The sequence below is a fragment of the Grampus griseus genome (assembly GCF_964374135.1).
Source record: "Grampus griseus genome assembly, chromosome: 19".
Classification (NCBI taxonomy): domain Eukaryota; kingdom Metazoa; phylum Chordata; class Mammalia; order Artiodactyla; family Delphinidae; genus Grampus; species Grampus griseus.
In genome coordinates, this window is record NC_139013.1 from 10070477 (window position 1) to 10089873 (window position 19397).

Consider the following 19397-nt stretch of genomic DNA (forward strand, 5'->3'; position numbering starts at 1 on the left):
GGAAGCCACCACACTGAGAAGCCAGCACACTGCAACGAAGCTCGCCGCAACTAGAGAAGGCCCGCGCGCAGCAACAAAGACCCAAATCAGCCAAAAATAAATTTTTAAAAAATGGTTAAGATGGTAAAAAAAAAAAAAAAAAAAAAGACTCCATGCTTCCACTGCAGGAAGCACTAACTTCCACTTAGTTCCTGGTCCAGGAACTAAGATCCCACACGTGGCCCGGGCTGGATGAAAAGTGAATGGGAGGAGCAGGGGACCAGGGAGGAGGCTGAGCTGGGATCCCAGCCTATGAGGAGGAGCCGGGACCGGGTGGTCTCAGTGCAAGTGAAGAGGTGAGAATGCCAAGCAATTGTGGGGTACAGCTGACAGGCCCTGCCAAAGACTGTGGGATGAGGATTTGGGCAGGGGGTAGGCCAGTGAGTTTAGGTGGCCTGAAAGCCGACACCCGGCTTGGTTCTATGAGCTCAGCAGGGGAGGGAGGAGAGCACGTCTGTGGCTGACTCAGCGATGGAGCCTGCAGAGTGTGTGTGTACATAGGTGTCTGCACACAACTCTCCTGGGACCTCGTGGATTCCCTGCCTGGCTCTGCAGGGCACTGTGGTGGTGGAGCCCAGGGGAACCTGGCTTGGTTCCCAGCCCCGGGCCTCCTCTCCCAGAAGTGTTGATGAGAACACCCACCCCCCAAAAAAAACCTGGGAATGTGGGGTCCCAACCCCTCAGAGTGCAGGGTCACCCAGGGGCCTCAGTCTCCTCATCCATAAAGTGGGTGAACAGTTCTGGAACCCAGCTTGCTGGGAAGGCATAGGCGCCACATACTAAGAGTCTGGCTGGGTCCTTGGCACAGGCAGCCCTGAGGGTGCTGATGACACCCCAAAAGCTATGGCCGCTACAGCTGGGCACCACTCTGAGCCAGGATTCACTCCCAGGGTCCCCTGGAGACGAGCTCATAAGCCCAGAGAAGCAAGGTCAGGCAGCCAAGGTCCCAGGATTGCTGAACAAGGCAGGCTAATGGGACGGCATCAGTGGTGGGTAGACGCTCCTGCCCTGCCGGGCTGTGTGAGGCCAGGAGATAATCAGTGGCACAGGCGAGGCTCCGCGCCTCGGCGGGTCTCGTGGTTAAGAGCACTGGTGCGGTGAGGTCGTGGCGAGCAGCTTCCCAATCTGTGAAATGGGGACGGTTACGAAGCCCCCTCAGAGGGCTCCTGGGAGAGGGAGGAGGAGGAGAAAGGGCCTGGCCCAGAGGGTCACTGTCCCCAGTTTAGCATGTCCCGCGTCCTGCAGGTCTCCGTCTCCCTGCCAGACTCAGGAGAGACACCCCCACCTGCTCTCCAAGGTGGCAGGGGAAGGAAGGCACAAGGCGGGGGGCTCTGTTGAGTTTAAGTTAAACACCCATATGAATTTATTAAATCCAGACTGTGTTAAAGGGCGGCGGTCTGGGAGGAGGGAGTGGTGGGGGATCGAGGGACAAGATGATGGACGGCCGTGGGTGTCCCAAAGAGGGGCCCGGCCCCTGCCCCGCCTGGCCCACCCCCTCGGCAGTGCCATGTCAGCTTCACCATGATTCCTGATGGTGCTGGGCTGGCGGGGCGAGATGGCTGGAAACACAGAGGGACAGACAGATGGTGCCTCCACAAACGACGCGCCCTGGCCCCCACACCACACACCGGGCCCCAGCCCGATCTGTCCAGGGAAGCGGCGACCAGGAGGGGAGGCGAGGGGGCCGGGGGGGGGGGGTCACCAGGAGCGGCTAATCCCTTTTTTTGTCCTCTGCTGGCTTTGGAGGGCCTTCCTGGGGCTCGCTGTCAGAGCTGGCCCCCTGGGTGGGCCTGGTGGGCGGGGGTGTGGAGGCCTCCTCCCTGGCGGCGGCGGCGGTCGTGGCGGGGGCGGGGGCCGGCGGGAGGGCCCCTGCTGCTGTCGGGGCCTCGCCACTCATGCCAAACTCGTTCACCCGCGTGGGGTCGACGCGGTAGATCCACCGTTGGTAGAGGTAGATGAAGAAGACCACATCTGGGGGTGGGGCGAGGGGGCAGCGTGAGGGGAAGGGGCAGGCCACCGGCTCGCTGTCAGACTCGGGGCAGGGGGTCCTGCGCAGGGTGGGCTGAGCCCCCCGGCTGAGGCCGGCGCGCCTCCCTCAGACCAGGGCCCTGCCCGTGCCCAGCTCTGGTGGGAGCCTGCCGGCCAGCCCCCCACCTGCCCACCGGGCCTCACCGTCCCGCAGGCAGCCGATCCGGTACATAACAGGCATCTTGATGACAAAGGCGAACAGGTCATCAATGAAGGTGTTGAGGGCCTTGTAGGTGAGCATGCGCCAGGGCAGGTGGGCCACAGACTTGAGCTTGTAGTTGATGAAGAGCTGGGGTGTCATGGTGATGAAGCCTGCGCGGCGAGGAAGGGGCGTCCATGAGCAGAGGAAGGGGCGTCCTGACCCTCCACCTCTTTGCCTGCATTTCTGGCCTCTGTCCCTTCACTCACTCTGTCCCAGCCACACTGGCCCCCGTGCTGCTTCCAACACCCCAGGCACATCCTACCTCAGGGCCTTCGGACTTGCTCTGCCTTCTGACAGATCTCTGCACAGCTCCTTCCTTGGCACCTTTCAGGCCTCAGTTTACGTATCATCTCCTCGGAGAGGTGATGATGGAGGTCAGGGACACCTGACCAGCCTCCATGGCCCTCTCACCCTGGCCCCTTCAGAGCACTCATCACAGGCTGTAACTCACTTGTCTGTTTACTCTGTCCGTTCCCCTGAGGACGAGGACTGAAATGCACTGTCCAAGGCTTCCCGGAAGCCCTCCCTGACTCCCAAGACCGGACCGGGCACCTCTCTGAGGCTGTCCACGTGCCATCCCTGCTCCCCCTGAAGTGTCCCTGTCTGGAGACAGGTCTGTCTCCCGCACTGGACCCCAAGTGCCGGGAGGGCGGGGCCAGGCTGACTCGCTCACTGCCGAGGCCCAGCACGGCCCAGCACGCGGCTGAGGACTGCTGCTGGACGCCTGCCCTGACTGCGGGGGCCGCGTATGATGAGGGCCTGCTCACCGAAGGTCAGCAGGAAGCCATAGAGCATGCTGAGCACCCAGGAGTACCAGCCCTTGTGCTCCAGGTACAGGAGGCTGTAGACGGCATAGCAGCCCAGGAGTGGGAAGAGGATCCAAGACAGGTACCGGAACGCCATCTGTGGGGCACAAGGTGGGGCTGGGACCCAGCTCCTTGGGCCCCACCTGGCACCCCTGCTCCCCGCCCTCACACACCCACACCTGGTCTGGCAGGCCAGCCCGGGGGAATTTCCAGGTGGCCCTGGGAACTCTGGACTCGGCCAGGAAGTATATGTGGCAGCCAGGGGACACTAGAGGGTATGATGCAAGCCATGAAGCATGGGGCTGTCAGCCGACAGGCAGACATCCTAGCCATGTCCTGGGTCCCCAGGAGCGTGTGGGTACCTGCAGACCCTCCCTGAGGCCCACTGTGGGGGACACTCACGTCGTCATACACTTTGGTCGAAGACTCAACGTATGTTGACTTGTCTTTGAAGGTTGGGCGGGGGAAGAGTCCTGCCACCTTGTGCTCCCGGTCCAGCTGCGGACAGGGAGGGAGATTGCAGTCAGCTGCCACGCTGGCTCCTGTCCCCCAAGCCAGTTCCAGCTCCTGCCCTTCCCCACCGTTCCCAGTTCCCCTGCCCCACGTGTGACCCGAAAAATCCCCTGGTGCGAAAATCCCCTTGGTCTTGGGAGTGTGGCAGGCATTGGGAATCCCCTAGGGGCCAGCTCCAGGGTCTGGCTGGGCCACACGACCCTGCTCCCAACCCCTGGCAGCTTCTGAAACAGCATGGCAGCCTGGCCTTACCCGGACATCCATGACCTTGGTGATCTTCCAGAGGTCGATAAGGACCCCGATGAAGACGCTGACCTGGACCACGAAGTTGGTCTCATTGTCCAGGATATAGAGGAGGACCACGAAAGACTGGAAGACGCCAAAGAAGACGGAGCGCACGGACAGGCCCTCCAGGGACTGCCGGCTGTTCCAGAACTGGATATCTGTGCACAGGAGTTGGGGAGGAAGCCAGGAGGGTGAGGAGCCCCCGAGTCCCTCCCGCAGCTCCCTCAAGCCCCGTCCTCCGTCCTCCTCACACCCCCGGGGCGGCGCTGGGTATGCCACGGGAGGAGGGTGCACACTACTCCCCCTTGCGGTGAGAGTCTGCTCCACAGGCGCCAGCCGGAGCCCCAGGCAGGCAGGATCTCTGCAGCCTCACACTGGACACACCCTGCCCCCCAGGGTGCGGTCGGTCCCTTGCCTGGCAGTGACGGTGGCGGAGACTGCTGCCATGTGCCACATCCCTAAGGCCACACAGCCTGACCCGGCGGAATCTGCATGGAAGCCGGGTCTGTGTGACAACAGACCTGAGCTGTCCGCCATGGCACCGTGGCGCCTCCGCTGGGTGGGAAGGTCCGGGACATGCACTTCAAGACCACCTCTTCCAGCCCACCACCCCGAACCTGTGAAGGAACCAGCCCACATTCCCTGGCGGTCCAGTGGTTAAGACTCCGCGCTTTCACTGCAGTGGGCGTGGGTTTAATCCCTGGTCAGGGCACTAAGATCCCGCATGCCGCGAGATGTGGCCAAAAAAAAAAAAAAAAAAAAGGGGACCGGCCCACAGACACGCTCAGGACATGCACAGGGGGCCATGGGCTCTGCTCTCCAACCAGAGCTTCTTCCAGTACTACTCTCCCGGGCCCCCGCCACCCCCCACAGGGCCCAGCTCAGCCCCTCTCCCAGCCCTGGTCTTCCCATCGGCCAGACGAGGAAAACGGCACCGCTGGACTCTGCCTGGGCTGTGTGTCCAACACCTGCCGCCACAGCAGGCCGACCCAGCACGATGCCCGTCTTCCAGGCGAGAAGCCATGCCCGAGGTCACACAGGGGCGAGACCCGGGTGCTGGCCACCCCTCCGGCTCTGACTCTGATTCCAGAGCTCCAGCACACCCGGTAGGCTTACATCTCTCCCTTCAAACCATCAGACCCTGAGGAGATATGAAGGGGATACTCACAGGAGCCCCCCCAATCCTAACTGGGAAGAATGCGTCTGAAGACAGGGTTCTGGTGGGGGTGGGTGGATCCGAGTTCTGCCTCAGACCAGAGAGGCAGCAAGCACGGGGTGTAAGGCCGGGCTCGCCCAGGGCCCATGCCCTTGCTCTGTGACCCTGAGCAAGTAACGACCCCCTCTGTGCCTTCATCTGTCATTAGGGAAAAAGGGACCCTAGGGACCCAGCTTGCAGTCAGCAAGAGCGTTTGCAAGCATGCGCCCACCTTGCACAGCCAGGGCTCCACGCACCACGGCTAACACATGCCTCCCTACTGGGGTGAGCACCACTTACTGTTTGGTTTTGATGTCATAATTTTCCAGAAGGTAACTCAATCATGGCAATGTCCTCTTAATAAGAATGATGATGATAATAATAATACCCATTACTACTGCCACCTCCAGAAGCTGCAGAGCAGCAGGCCTCCTTCAGACCAGGGTTCTCTAGGACAAGGAAGAAGTGGCCAGCAGGGCCTGGAGTACGGAGAAGGCTGCCTGGATCTAAATCCTGGCCTTGCCACTTGGGAGCTGTGTGACTGTGGGCAGGTAACCAACCTCCCCAAGCCTCCGGGTCCTTGCTATGATAGTGGGGGTAACGACGCTTCCTCACGGGGCTGTGGCTGCAGGGCTCAATGCGCTCACTGGAGGGCGTTCCAACCGTGCCTGGCATGTGGCCGGTCCCCCTCAAACGCTGGCCATCACCACTGCTGGCCTTTGGAACCGCGGGGCCCTCTGGGACAGGGCTGTCACTTTCCCACTCAGGTGGGCCCTGTCCACTCAACCCGAGGGGTCTTCCCCAACAGGCGGCCTGCCGGGCAGGGCGGCAGAAGCAGCTCTGGGGCTTCCCTGCTCCCCGCCTTGGAGTTCCCCGGCCCTGCTTCCTGGCGGCTGTCCTGGCCTTTGCCAGAACGCCAGGCCCAGCCCCTCCCCCAGCGCCACGCCCGGTAGATGGGAGTTTCTGGGCTGGGAGTTGGCGGCTGCTCACCAGGCCTCTGGAGTGGGGCTGACAGGCCCCAGGTAGGGGGAGGGCCCAAGAGGAAGAGGGAGGGAGCAGGCCCTATCCTCCCACCACACACCCCCTTGTCCCCAGTCCCCCACGGCCTCTCACGGGGCCCAGGGTCCCACCCTTACCGTTCTTGAAGGCCAGGAACTCAAAGACACTGTGGACAATGGACACGATGATGGTGAGCGCCAGCAGGTAGGGGTTGGTCTCTAGGAGGGCAACCTGGGGTGGGGGTGGGGGAGATGCTGTGAGCGCTGCCGTGCCCTCATCAGCCGACCCATCTCTCCTTGCTCTGGGCCCCGGAAGAACCTCCTGATATTCCCCAGACCTGACCCCAGGGCTTCCCAGCGGGGTGTGGTGCTGGCCGGGAGGAGAGCAGGTCAGAGATGGGTAGATGCGCACAGAGAGGTGGGCGAGGGATGCACGGAGAGGGAGGGAGAAAGATGGAGACAGAGGAGAGATGGGGAGACAGTGATGGGGGTAGGCAGAGAAATAACTGAGAGAGATGAAGGGACTGTCAGAGCCAGGGACAGAAACCCAACACCAAAGACAGCCCCGGGCAAGCACAGACCAGGCTCAACAAGACAGACACAGGCAGAGAAGAATATTCAAGGACACAGTGAGAGGGAGCAGACACATGGAGTCAGAGCCCAAAGTCAGGGAGGCACAACATGGGGCCGAAGAAGCAGGGAGGGGTAGATCCAGACCCTGAGGGCCAGGCCTTGCAAACAGAAAAGCCGTGACAAGGAGGACCATGGGGACTTCCCTGGTGGCGCAGTGGTTAAGAATCCTCCTGCCAATGCAGGGCACACGGGTTCGAGCCCTGGTCTGGGAAGATCCCACGTACCGCGGAGCAAATAAGCCCCTGAGCCACAGCTACTGAGCCTGCGCTCTAGAGCCCGTGAGCCACAACTAGTGAGCCTGTGCTCCGCAACAAGAGAAGCCACTACAATGAGAAGCCCGCGCACCGCAACAAAGAGTAGCGCCCACTCACTGCAACTAGAAAAAGCCCGTGAGCAGCAGTGAAGACCCAACGCAGCCAAAAATAAGTAAATAAATGTAAAAAAAAAAAAAAAAAAAAAAGGAGGACCGTGGAAGCCTCAGAGGCAGGACCCCCAGAGTCAGCCAGAGCCAGAGGACCGAGTGCGTTTCCTGCCCACTGCAGGGAGGGCGGCTGGGAGGTTGTGAAACTGTGGGCAGGGGAGCATCCGCTCGCAGCCCCCAGGCCATCAGCCTGGCCCACTTCCCCTTCCCCTCCTGCCGCCAGGAAGGGGCTGGGAGCCTCCCGCCACCCCCCCCCACCTTCACCGAGTCCTGCTCCTCATCTGACTGCTCGTACAGCTCGTCGCCCAGGAAGTTCCAGGGCGACTTGGTGCTCTGGGCAGCGTAGAGCTGCCAGCGCCAGAGCGAGAGCGGGCAGAAGGAGACGCGGAGGGGCAGGCTGGCCAGACTCTCGTTGATGGGGTAGTAGTCCTTCTGCAGGTTCCAGTAGTCGTTGAAGTAGATGATGGGGTAGTAGTCACCGCTCACGGCATCAAACTTCACATCTGCAGGCACACGGGGCAGGGGTTACCGCTCAGCCTGGACCAGAGGCCACAGGCACCCACGGGGGTGGGGAGACCCCTCAGCCTCCGAGGACAAAGGTGTCAAATTCGGATGTTTGCAGGGATCCAGTGGGGCCCCTGGGACAGAGACTGGGGCACAGGGAACATTTCTGGGCTGTGCCAAGGAGTCAGGGAGAGGGAAGGCTAGGGAGGGCTGGGTAGGCCCTGGCTGAAGGGGACAGCTGCAGCTCAGCTCCAGACTGTGGCTGCCCCGAGGCTCTCCACTCGTCAGGCTTCAGTAAAAGAAGTCAGAAACCTGGGTTCCTAAGTGATGCTGCCCCAATTTCCAAGGCTGGCAACGGATGCACCTTTTCCGAAAAAAGCTCATGGCTAGATGAGACCAGTTTGGACACAAGGTGGTCAGGGCTGGGGTCACCAGGGGGTGTGGGAGGAAGAGAAAGGGGAGTGTCTAGAGGGGCAGGGCAGGAAGCTTGGGAGGGTGGAGACCTAGTCAGAGATCTCGGGCTGGGGGTGGGGCCAGGAGACAAGAAAATGGCCTGGTCAGGAGCCCAAGAGGGTGGCCGGGGGCTCACACTGGTCCAGGGGAGGAGGCACGCTGCCCTTCACCCACGGCGTGTGGTCGTCCACAATGTTGATGGTGATGTTGGGGTGCCAGTGGGAGATCACCTCCACAGGCCCGTAATCCTCAGCCCTCTGAGGGGAGACAGGGGGTGGTGGGTCTCAGAGGCACCTGCTCGCTTCCTCCTGAGGACTCCCGTGACAGTCGCGACAGCAGAAGAGCAACCACCACAGCGACCACTGGCCGAGGGCTCAGCCTGGCCAGTCCCCGCACCAGCCTCTAGACCCCGCTGCCCTGGCTGCCCCCAGCCACCTCACGGAGCAGAAAACCCAGGCCTGCCCATATGGATGGCACGGCGCACCAGGCTGCAAAGTACAGCCTCACGACCGCACAGTGTGGGACCTGCGTGCAGCCTCCGTACTCAGGGGCCGCCCTCCCGCCTGGAACCACCTCGTGGAGAGAGGAAGACTCTTGGTGCCACCGCGGGTTAACGTCCCCGGATTAACCGGGAGTATTCCTTCTAGAGCCAACGTTAGCAGGTACCTCATCTGTGCCGGGTCGAGCCCGGGCTCTGGGGTCCGGCTGCTTGGGTGTGAATCCCAGCCCTGCCACTTCCTGGCTGTGATACTTCGTGTAAGTCTCCTTGTGACGGGACTCACCCAACAGGGCTGGCGCGAGGCTTCCAGGTGGGTGCGTGTACGGCGCACAGAGCACCCGCCCTGCCACTGCTGGAGGTCAGCTGTAACCTCGCCGGCAACGCCCCCACTCCCTGAGAGCTAGCTCTACGTTCTAACCCAGTTTCCAGGGAGGGAAACTGAGGCTCAGAAAGGTGAAAGCCCCCGGCTGCCAGTGGCTCAGTGGTGGTGTCAGAAGACAACCCCCGTGGTCCGGCTGCTGGGCTGGGAACGGGCCGGACGGCACCCCCAGAACTCGACGGCTCTGCTCGTGTTTACCTTGATCATTTCTGGGTCAGCTTCCGTCTCTCCCGTCAACAGGTTCTTGGTTTTCTGAAACCGCCGGCGCTTGTATTTGTTGATCACTGAGGGCGAGGAGGCAGGGAAAGGGGGTGGATGTGAGACCTGCTGGCACTCGCAGGCCCCAGGCCCCAGGCCTCTGCCCACCCGGTTCCCGGCTCCCACTCTTCCACCCACCAACCGACGACGGCAACCAGAAAGCCTGCACTGCCTTCTCAAATCTCACCCCAGTCCCAGGTTCCCCATCTTTACAGTGACACCGGCATCTACCAAATTGCACCAGGAGTCTCCTCCTCCAGGATTTGCTGCATCTGTTCCATCAGCCCACCCCGGGTGAACGGCCCCTCCGACACATGCCTCAGATACGAGCACTGCCTCCCACCTCCAGAGCCCCACCCCAGGCCGGCCACGGCGCCCCCTCCTGGATGACCGCAGTCACCTCCTCACTGGCCTCCCAGTGGCCACTCTTGCCCCTAAGATCCAAGTAACTGATCGAGTCATCCCACTGCCTCAGAATCCTAGACAGCTCCCGCTGCCCCGGGCAGGGCCCCTGATGTGCTCACCACGGCCCCACCAACCTCAGCCCTCGCCACCTCTCATCCTTGCGCACCCCACTCCTTCCTCCTCAAATGCGCCGACCTTGGGCCTGCAGACGTGCTGCTGCGCCTCCCCGGCAGGGATCCAGCATGGCTGGGATCTTCCTGGTTGGCTCCTTCTCCCCCTTCCAGCCCCTGGTTAAATGTCCCTTCCGCCCACTCCACTGAGGGCGGCTCCTGGAGCCCGGGTGGGTTCCTCGCCATTTCTGTTTCCTTCACCACAGTTCATCACGACCCACTGGTTCACCTGCCCACTGGTTTACTTGTTTGCTGTCTGCCCCCTCAACCAGTCTGCAAACCCCAGGTGGGGCCGGGCCCGTTTTGGCCCTGCAGTATCCCCCCCCAGTGACGAACAGCAGCATTGATAAATATAAACAGGTGGGCCGAGACAGGGCCGGAGAAGGCCCAGAGCCGCCGACGCGAGAAATATTTTGGGGCTGTGAATCCCCGGGCAGGAGTGGACCTCACTTCCTCTTGCTGAGGCCAGGTCAGACACGGGCTCCCTGCCACGCTGCCCCAAACCCTGCCAAGACATGCCAGGACGACAGGGCTCGTGCTTGTTCATGCTCCACCTCCCCGCCTCCATCCGGGTCTGGGTAACTCTTCAGCTCCCCCTTATGCTGGGACAACACATGGCCTGTCCCTCCTGTGACTTCTCCATCCTGCCCCCAGGTGCTAGGGAGATGGGGAAATGGAAGAGGGAGCTGGCCAAGAGCGGGGGCCCTGGGGTCACATCCTGGCTCTGTCTCCCATGAACTGAGGGCCGCTGGTGAGCTACGTCACCTCCCCGGGCCTCAGTCCCCCCTCTGGAGAATGGGGATTAAAGCCTCGCCTCTTCTGGGCAGGACCACTGCGAAGTGGCTCTCTGCTCTACAGAGCCCAGCCGGCAGAGCACCCCTGCATGTCACACTGACGCACGCCACAGGGCCCAGATCCCTCCCACCCGCTCAGAACCAGGGGCTTCTGGAGTCTATGGATGAGCTCAAGTTCAAAACCACTTCTGGGAATTGACTCAGGGTTTCAGCCCGGGGGCCAGCTGCTCTTACGGTTTCCATGAATATCATCCCATCACTTCTATCACAATTAACGCATTTGAGACCTTGCTCCCACGTCAGGGGAAAGCAGTAAACACCCAAGGGTGGGCATCCTGGAGAATAAATTCCCCGGGGACATGCTCCGCTGCTGTCTTCCACACCCATGAGAGGCTGTCCAGGGCAGGGAGGGACCGTGCCCGGCCAGCCCCAGAGGCGAGAGGCTCTGGCTCAGGTGAAGAACATTCTGCAACTTGGTGGCATCCAGATGGGGTTATGATATGAGATGGACCTGGCTTCCGTAGGGAGGAAGAAGCCCCCTTTTCTTGGAGTTAAACTATACCCTGAGCACTGACAATGTGGCTCGTTGAAACTGAAATGTGCTGTGAGTGCAAAACACACACTGGAATTTGAAACTTAGTGCAGGAAAAAGAAGAGTGAAAGTACCTCATTAATTTTTTTATACTGATTACATGTTGAAATGACAACACGTTGACCTCAATAAATTACTAACGTTCATTTCATGGCCTTTTTTTTTTTCTTTAACGTGGCCACTTAGAAAACTTACAATGCCTTCTGCGGCGGGCACTGTATCCCTCTGGGACAGTACTGTGCTAGGGTGCTGATCACTGGCCCTTTGGGGAAGGGAGGAGGGGGCTCTTCCGATCCCACACTCTTGCTCTATGCCCTGGAGTGGGCCGGTGGCCAGCTCCGTGTCCCTCCAAGCCCCTGCCCTAAGCGGGCCCAGGTGTGAGGCAAGCCTGGGGGATCCTGGTGGTTTCCCAGGTCCACAGGCTGCAGATTCTATTTTGCAGACCACACCAACATCTGTCACGCTGACCATGAACACGACCTCACCACACAGTGACACGGATCACATTCACCAGAGACAAAACCACAGAAGATGCTGGCATTGAGCGAGGCTGGTCGGTGTAACTGGGACGCAAGCGAGCGGCCGCCCACCTGGGTCACGTTCAAAGCAACCTCTGACGCGTCAGGCACATGTAACCCAGACTTTCGGGGACACCTCCGTGGGGATGGCCCCTGCAGGCCACACCCCTCAGCCTGCCTCTGCCCACATCTTCGCAGATGCACTCCACGGAAGCCAGCCAGCCAGCCAGCCGGGCGGAACGCCCTACAGAGCACAGTCCGCAGACGTACTTGCTTAGAACAGCGCTTAGCACACCTGGGGGACTTTTCCAAATCAGCTTTGGGTACTGAAATACAGTCACTAGAGTTTTGTCTCATCCAGTGTAGATGGTCACAAAACAGTTCTCATCCTTTGGGTTATTTTTATACCAGAAGAGGTAGGGAAAGACCTAACCCATGCAAATTAAAGCACATCTGTCTCTGCGCCACACAAAACAGCCACAGGGATCTTAACCAAGTCCACAGGCGCAGCAGAATCGAAGTGAGGTGGAGCACGCAAAATTCACACGAAGGGAATGGGGGGCTTTTGGGAGGGGGGTGTGGGGGGCTGTCTGTTCTCTAGATCTGCTGAAACTGAAGTGCAGCGAGAGAGTCCCACAGCTGCCGATCAGGAGACAGTGGACTCAAGAACAAAAGACACGAAGGGCAGGCAAAAAAATGCCAACAATTATTAACCTCATAGAAAAGGAGATGTTGGACAGGAAAGGAAAAATAAACTACACACACTGTATGGTTCAGATGGGAAGAAGAGGCACAGACTCAAAACCATTTGAGTGCTGAATATGAATCTAATCAAATTATGCTCCTGAGTTGAGATTTCCCTTCCGGAGAAGGAAGTCAAGAGATAATGTCAAATCTGAAAAACCAAGAAATTGCATTATCATCTTATTATTGGGAGCCTTGGAGATTAAGTCGCAGAAACAGCTAAAGCAGTTGCCTGTGGGGAGTGGAAACTGGGGGAACACAAGAGGGGGAGAGCAGGAGACACATGAGTGTCACTGTCTGGTTAAATTACTTGAATTTTAAACCATGTACTTATAACAAGAGATTAAAAAACATTTTTTTTAAAGAAGATGCCCTGGGCAGAGAGAATCTGTTTCAAAATGAGGTCGTGTCAGAAGTCCCAAATGGCCACAGTTCTGACCCAGGGCTTCTTGGGGTCACTGGCAGTCCTGCGGTTTGCTCACCCAATCAGGATTCTCAGGGGGGGCACCAGGAGGGTGGCCAGCGAGGTGAGAACGGGGCCTGTCCGGTGACGTGGCCCTCACCAGCTTGCCTCGTCAAGGGAGGCCCTACTCAGAGGTGTGCGTGCGGGGGCGGAGGCTCACAGCGCAGCCATGCAGGACGCGTTCAAACCTGCAGCCTGGGAGCCTCGCACGGCCCCGCAGGAGCCCCCAGGGCGGTCACTGTGCAGCACCCATTCCAGGAGCGGCCGACACAGATGCAATCACAGAGAGCACGCCGGATGCAACTAATGGCAAAGGGCCTGCAGTCTCCCTCTGCTCGTTTAATCAGCCATCGTTCTCTCATGGGCCATTCTGGAGTGTCTGCTCTGCCAGGCCCGGTACTGTGCACACGCCGGCCTCGCCCTTCCTCTTCTCCGAAGTCCCTTTCTCCACCTGCTCTTTCTAAGCCGATTCCTCTCCTGCCTGCCCACGGGTGTCCAGAGGCATGCAGGGTACGTGGGGTTCGAGCCCGGCCACCAACCCCAGCCTCCCTGAGCACAGGGTTCTTGCCTGCCCTCGTGGACCTGGGAGTCCAGGCCCGCGGCACCACGGGGGCCCCAAGATGGAGAGGGACTTACTCCGAGACATGTGGACCGTGGCGAGCCGGCGATACAGCGCCTTCTGCCGGGGGTCTGGGTGGAAGCCGCTTTTGGTGAAGTAGACGTGGATATAGATGGAGCCGTTCTGCTGGACGCTCTGCAAGGCGGTCCGACGGGGACAAGGAACAGTGAAGCCCCTCACGACGCCCGCCCCCCACGGCTTCCTCATCCCCATTACTGAGTGTTCAGGGTGGGCAGTGTAGTTAAGTGGTTAGGGGCCAGACACTGGAGTTAGGCTCAAATTCAAAACCAGGCTCTAGCCCACAATGGCTGTGTGGCCTCAGGCTTCGCCTCGCTGAGCCTCAGGGCCCACCTGCAGGACGCAGATCATCAGCACTGAGGGCACAGCAGGGCCGTAAAGATTATCTGAGAGCGCTGAGCACGGTTACTCAAGCACCGAATAGGAGCTCAACAAACGTCAGCAGCCTTAATTCATTAAACGGTAGAACAACGAAGGCCAGATACCACTCTGGCACTTCAAATGGTAACTGCCCGATCCAGTGAGTCACGTCCGTATAACTCACGTAAACCTTGGGCACTGGGGCATGTTATTATCCCATTTTCCAGATGTGGTGACTGGGGCTCACACAGAGAGGCTACATGCAGCGAGTAAGTGGGTCCGAACCCAGTCTGTGGGCTCTCCCGTGGCCCTGCCTCTCACCGTCTGTGTCCTACCTCTCTGCCCGGGTCTTTCACCTACTATTCTCACCCCCCTGCCACACCCACCCAGATGAGGAAACTGAAGTGGGGTGGCCACCTGCCTGAGGCACAGGGTGGGTGGCCGAGGCCGCACTGCAGCCTGTCTGACCTTCGTGGTAAGCTGGGATTCACCTGGCCACGCTGTGTCCTCACGTCCCTGCCTTTTAAATCCACCTCTGTGTCAACCATGTTTTTATATTTCATGCTGTTTTCACATCTGGCAGGGAAGAGACCGCCCCTCCCAGGTCTAGCTGATTCCTGGAAATAATAAACAACTCGCCTAACTTTGAATATAACTTTAAAATGCAAACCAACAAACCCAAGTCCACACCCCAGCCACCCCCTTAGGGACTGGCAAGCAGGTCAGTCCTAAGGTGTTTCCCCACCTGCCCTGCCTTTCCTGCGGAAACCTCGATAAAGGCTTCGGCCTAGGCCTCCCCATGCCCCTTCTGCTCCTGTCCAAACCTGGTGCTTCCCCACGTGGCCCTGCGTAGTGTGGTGGGCCCCCTCCTCTTGGGAAATGTAAGCAGTAAATTCTCCTTCCAATGGCCTTGGCCTGTGTGGCTGCTCAGTCGCCTCCATAAATTAAAGTCAAGTACAACTTAGACACTCTCCCATCACAGAGCTGGGAAGGAGGGTTAGCAGCAAGTCCTTGGAAGCTTCTTTCACTGCCTGGCTTACTGCCCCTCTGTCTTCCTCGGATCTGGGGTTGGGGTCTGGGGGCTGGACGTGAAGTCTCAGCGGGAGCCACCTCTCAGCACGGGCTATCCTGTCTGCCTCAGAAAGAACGCATCCACCCACCGCTTCCAGCTACCCAAAGAGACCCAGACAGAGCCAGACAGAGCAGAGATGCTCCCTCCTCCCCAGGAGGCCGAGGAGAAGACTTGACGGGGAGAAAGGAATGAGAGAGCAGCCCCAAAGAGAGGCCAACATTCACAGGTTCATCAAACTCATCGATTATTCAGCAGCCACTGATTCTGCACCCAGTCCTCTGCTGGGCAGAGCTGGGGACAGAGCTGTGACCAAGATGGTCCCATGGGGAAAACAGATCCATATTCAGGTAGTGACAACCCCCCAGAGCCGGCACGGCTTGAGCTGGGGAGCCCAGAGAGGGTGCTGGCTGAGCGAGTGTCAGGGAGAGCTCCCTGGAGGAGGCAGGATTTGAACTGGGGCTGCCAGAGTCCAGAGCCAGATAGCCTGAGTTCAGTTCAGTTAACACTGGCTGTGTGACCTTGGGTGGGGCTTCTCTGTACCTCAGTTTCCTCATCAGTCAAATGGAAATAACAGTTCCCACTTCCTAGGGTTGCTGGGAGGTTTCCACCAGTCAGCCCAGCTGGTGCCCTGTACGTAGGAAGCACTCAATCAACATTAACTATTATTTTCAAACCAGGCTGGCTGACCGGCCACCCCCAGGGATGATTACTAATCTTTCACTGGTTTATACCACAGATTTACACAACCCTGAAAGTAGCTGGGAGGATCCTACGCCAATTCCCACTCCATCCAAGTGGAGAGGTGGGGAAGACAAGGCCCAGAGACCTCAGGGACCTGCCTGTGGTCACAAAGCATGTGAACTGAGAGTAGAGCCAGGCTTGGAACCTGGACTCCCGATTGCAGGACTGGGAGCTGGTTCAAGGAAATGCCCTTAGTGCTAGCCGAGCAGCCTTGGGGCCAGAAACCAGAAGCTGTCCCCACCTGTGGAATGTCGAGCTCAGCAAAGTGCTCGTAGCAGCCATCTGAGTTCTCGCCACTCGTCCAGTCGCCATACACAAGGTCATGCTGCTCCCAGAAGAGCGCTGATGTGGCATTAAAGTCTGTAAAGTGCTCGTGCTCTGAGATGTACACGTGCAGGTTCTGTTGGGAGGGGAAGTGGGGGGAGCTTCGTTAGGGCTGCTTATAGGACCCTCTGAAGGCTGACAGATAAAGAGCAGATGAAGAGCCGTGGCAGCAATGGCCCACTAATATGAACAATTTGCGGGTTGGGGGGGGGGAGGTTAGTGGAGAGAAGAGCAGCAGCTAGCAGAATAAACTTTCTCTTTCCTCATACCCCCACCACGTCTGTCCTGGTCTGAGAGCAAAAAACAATTAAACAATGTCCAGCCTGCCAATTAGAATTTGGGGTTAGAAAGGATCCGGATCTCCCTGAATCATCTCCCCTCTCAGCCTCTCATGGGCTTCTTGGTCAGAGCGCCACAGGCTTATGGATAAAGCACAGTCAAGATGTGCAGGAGTGTCAGCCGGCTACTGAGAACCGAGGGGCACTGGGGAGCTGGCCTCAGAACTCCCTCCTTTCCCAAGTCCCCGTGGCCATCCTTGTCCAGAGCCCAGAAGGCCCACTGATAAAGAACAGCCGAGTGGTGGTCGCCTTGCTGGCCAGAATTCCACGAAATCAGGCATCCCAGAGCTGCAGAGAACCGCAGAGGTGGGAGAAGCCGAGATTACTGAGGTTAGAACACCTGTTGCAGGTGCTCCTGAACAAAGTCCTTCCACGCAGAAAGACCACCACCACAAACCCAAAAGAGTTACTTGCTCCTTGTAAGTGTCACCTGAGTGACTCAGATTTCATGGGCTGAAGACGCACCTGGAGTCTCTCAATCCCTGACCCGTTCACAGACCTGACAGTGACCAGGGATCGCGTCTGTCCCAGCAGCCCATGCCACTCCCCCACACCTTCCCCGCCTCCTCTCCCGGGTCTGGCCTCCCAGCCAGTGGTTACCATTAAAGTGTCTTTGGGGAACAGGTTGCGGCTGGCGACGCGTGGGGCTCCTCCGGGGCCTGCCTGGTCCTGAGGGGCCGGCCCGCGGCGGAACCAGCTGCTGATGGCCCAGATGATGAAGATCCTGAGGAGGCAAGCAGGGCAGGCGGTGAGTCTCCATGCCTTTTCTTTCCAACGTGGATCTGCTTGACCTTCTGACTCAGCACCTGCTGCGGCCTGACCCGGGGGCTGATCGAGTAGGGAGGGTCCCTGAGAAGGCAGTTGTAGGGCTGCTGAGAAGACAAGATGCCCCCAAAGGCCATGCCCGGGGATAGACCCCAGATGCCTGGCACTGACTCCCTGGAGTCTGGCGGCCACAGGGCTGCAGGGGCTTCGACCCTCGAAACCTCCGAACTAGGAAACCTAACGTCCCAGTCCCCTGGAATCCCAAAGTGTGAGAACCCTAGAACCTGGAATCCCAGCATTTTAGAGACACAGACATCAGGCAGAGCAACATTTCAGAACTTCAAATCAATTGAAAACTGCAGAAGCAAACAGTAAGTAATGGGTGAGTCCCTATTTTTAGTAACACTGGGCTAGGTTATTCAGACCAACTTTCCTGTTGGAAACAACTTGGAAAAGCTTGATAAAAATTAATATACTAAGAATATACTAACACCAGTTTTACATTTACAATTATATATCACGATATAGCAACATATTCTATGTGTTCTTCTATTTTCTTATATATTTTAATCAAGTTTATATATAAATATGTAAACATATATTCGTTTTTAAATTAATTAATTATTTAATTTAATTTATTTATTTTTGGCTGGGTTGGGTCTTCGTTGCTCTGCGTGGGCTTTCTCTAGTTGCAGCAAGTGGGGGCCACTCTTCATTGCAGTGTGTGGGTTTCTCATTGTGGTGGCTTCTCTTGTTGCCTAGCACGGGTTCTAGGTACCCGGGCTTCAGTAGTTGTGGCGCACGGGCTTAGCTGCTCCACGGCATGTGGGATCTTCCCAGACCAGGGCTCGAACCCCTGCACCGGCAGGTGGATCTTTAACCACTGCGCCACCAGGGAAGTCCTTCTTTACTTCTTGGGTTCCCACCTTCCTTTCAGTTTTTGCCTGGTAAGTCTGCGGTCTTGTCCATCCTTCAATGCTTTTAAGAGTAGATGTTTACAGGGCTCCCTGGTGGCGCAGTGGTTAAGACTCCACCTGCTGGGCTTCCCTGGTGGCGCAGTGGTTGGGAGTCCACCTGCCAATGCGGGGGACACGGGTTCGTGCCTCGGACTGGGGGGATCCCACATGCCGCAGAGCGGCTGGGCCCGTGAGCCATGGCCACTGAGCCTGTGCGTCCAGAGCCTGTGCTCCGTGGCAGGAGGGGTCACAGCAGTGAGACGCCCGCGTACCACAAAAAAAAAAAGAATCCACCTGCTAATGCAGGGGACACGGATTCGATCCCTGGTCCGGGAAGATCCCACATGCCGCGGAGCAACTAAGCCGGTGCGCCACAACTACTGAGCCTGCACTCTACAGCCCGCGAGCCACAACTACTAAGCCCTCGTGCCACAACTACTGAAGCCCATGTGCCTAGAGCCCATGCTCTGCAACAAGAGAAGCCACCACAACGAGAAGCCTGCGCACCACAACGAAGAGTAGCCCCTGTTCGCTGCAACTAGAGAAAGCCCGCGCGCAGCAACAAAGACCCAACGCAGTCCAAAAAGTTAATTAATTTGAAAAAAAAAAAGTAAACAGCAACGTGATTCAGTTATATATACACATATTTATATATATATAATTGATAATGTATGATATAATGTGTATATATATTCTTTTTCAGATTATTTTCAATTATATGTTATTATGAGATATTGAATATAGTTTTCCTTTTTTTTGGAAGCTTCTTTTTGGTGTTTGAGGACATCTGCTAGGTGTTTTGATGGGTGAACAAAAACGCCAGCCCAGGGCCCACACAGGGTAACCAGAGACCTACTCTATGAGAAGCTAAGACTCCACAGGGCTCCCTGCCAAGGACACGGGGAAGCAGGTGTGGCCTAGCCCTCCTCAGAGTCGCACGCCAGGTGGGCACAGCCAGAGCCTTGAACCTGGTACCAAGGAGAGCCCGAATGACAATGCTCCAGGCAGCCAGCAGAGGCAAAGCAAGTCCTCTCTGTAGGAAAACAGGTTCATCCTAGGCCTGGAATGATTCCTATAAATAATTTTCCAAGTATGATGATCAACACACAGCCACAGATAAGCCAGGCGCACAAGGAAACAAGACACTATGAGTGAGAAGCAGCAGAAACCAAAACCAGTCTACCTAATGGCACTGTGGTAACCTAAATGGGAGGGAAATCCAAAGGGGAGGGGACAGCTGTACGTGTACGGCTGATTCATTCTGGTGTGCAGTGGAAGCTAACACAACACTGTAAACAACCATTT

General features: G+C 58.0%; 1 protein-coding gene across 1 annotated transcript in view; it reads right to left on the reverse strand.

The window, feature by feature from the left end:
* Nucleotides 1-1378: 1378 nt before the first annotated feature.
* Nucleotides 1379-19397, reverse strand: part of CLPTM1 (CLPTM1 regulator of GABA type A receptor forward trafficking) — a 28277-nt gene continuing 10258 nt past the window's right edge. Inside the window, exons 3-14 of the mRNA XM_082676680.1 lie at nucleotides 16972-17095; nucleotides 15951-16109; nucleotides 13536-13653; nucleotides 9154-9239; nucleotides 8214-8334; nucleotides 7379-7623; nucleotides 6205-6298; nucleotides 3841-4031; nucleotides 3478-3573; nucleotides 3037-3172; nucleotides 2212-2379; nucleotides 1379-2010 (exon numbers count right to left, since the gene is read on the reverse strand). Of these exons, the coding sequence (XP_082532806.1) occupies nucleotides 1751-2010; nucleotides 2212-2379; nucleotides 3037-3172; nucleotides 3478-3573; nucleotides 3841-4031; nucleotides 6205-6298; nucleotides 7379-7623; nucleotides 8214-8334; nucleotides 9154-9239; nucleotides 13536-13653; nucleotides 15951-16109; nucleotides 16972-17095 (1798 nt within the window). The 3' untranslated portion in view covers nucleotides 1379-1750. The remainder of the gene's footprint in view (nucleotides 2011-2211; nucleotides 2380-3036; nucleotides 3173-3477; nucleotides 3574-3840; nucleotides 4032-6204; nucleotides 6299-7378; nucleotides 7624-8213; nucleotides 8335-9153; nucleotides 9240-13535; nucleotides 13654-15950; nucleotides 16110-16971; nucleotides 17096-19397) is intronic.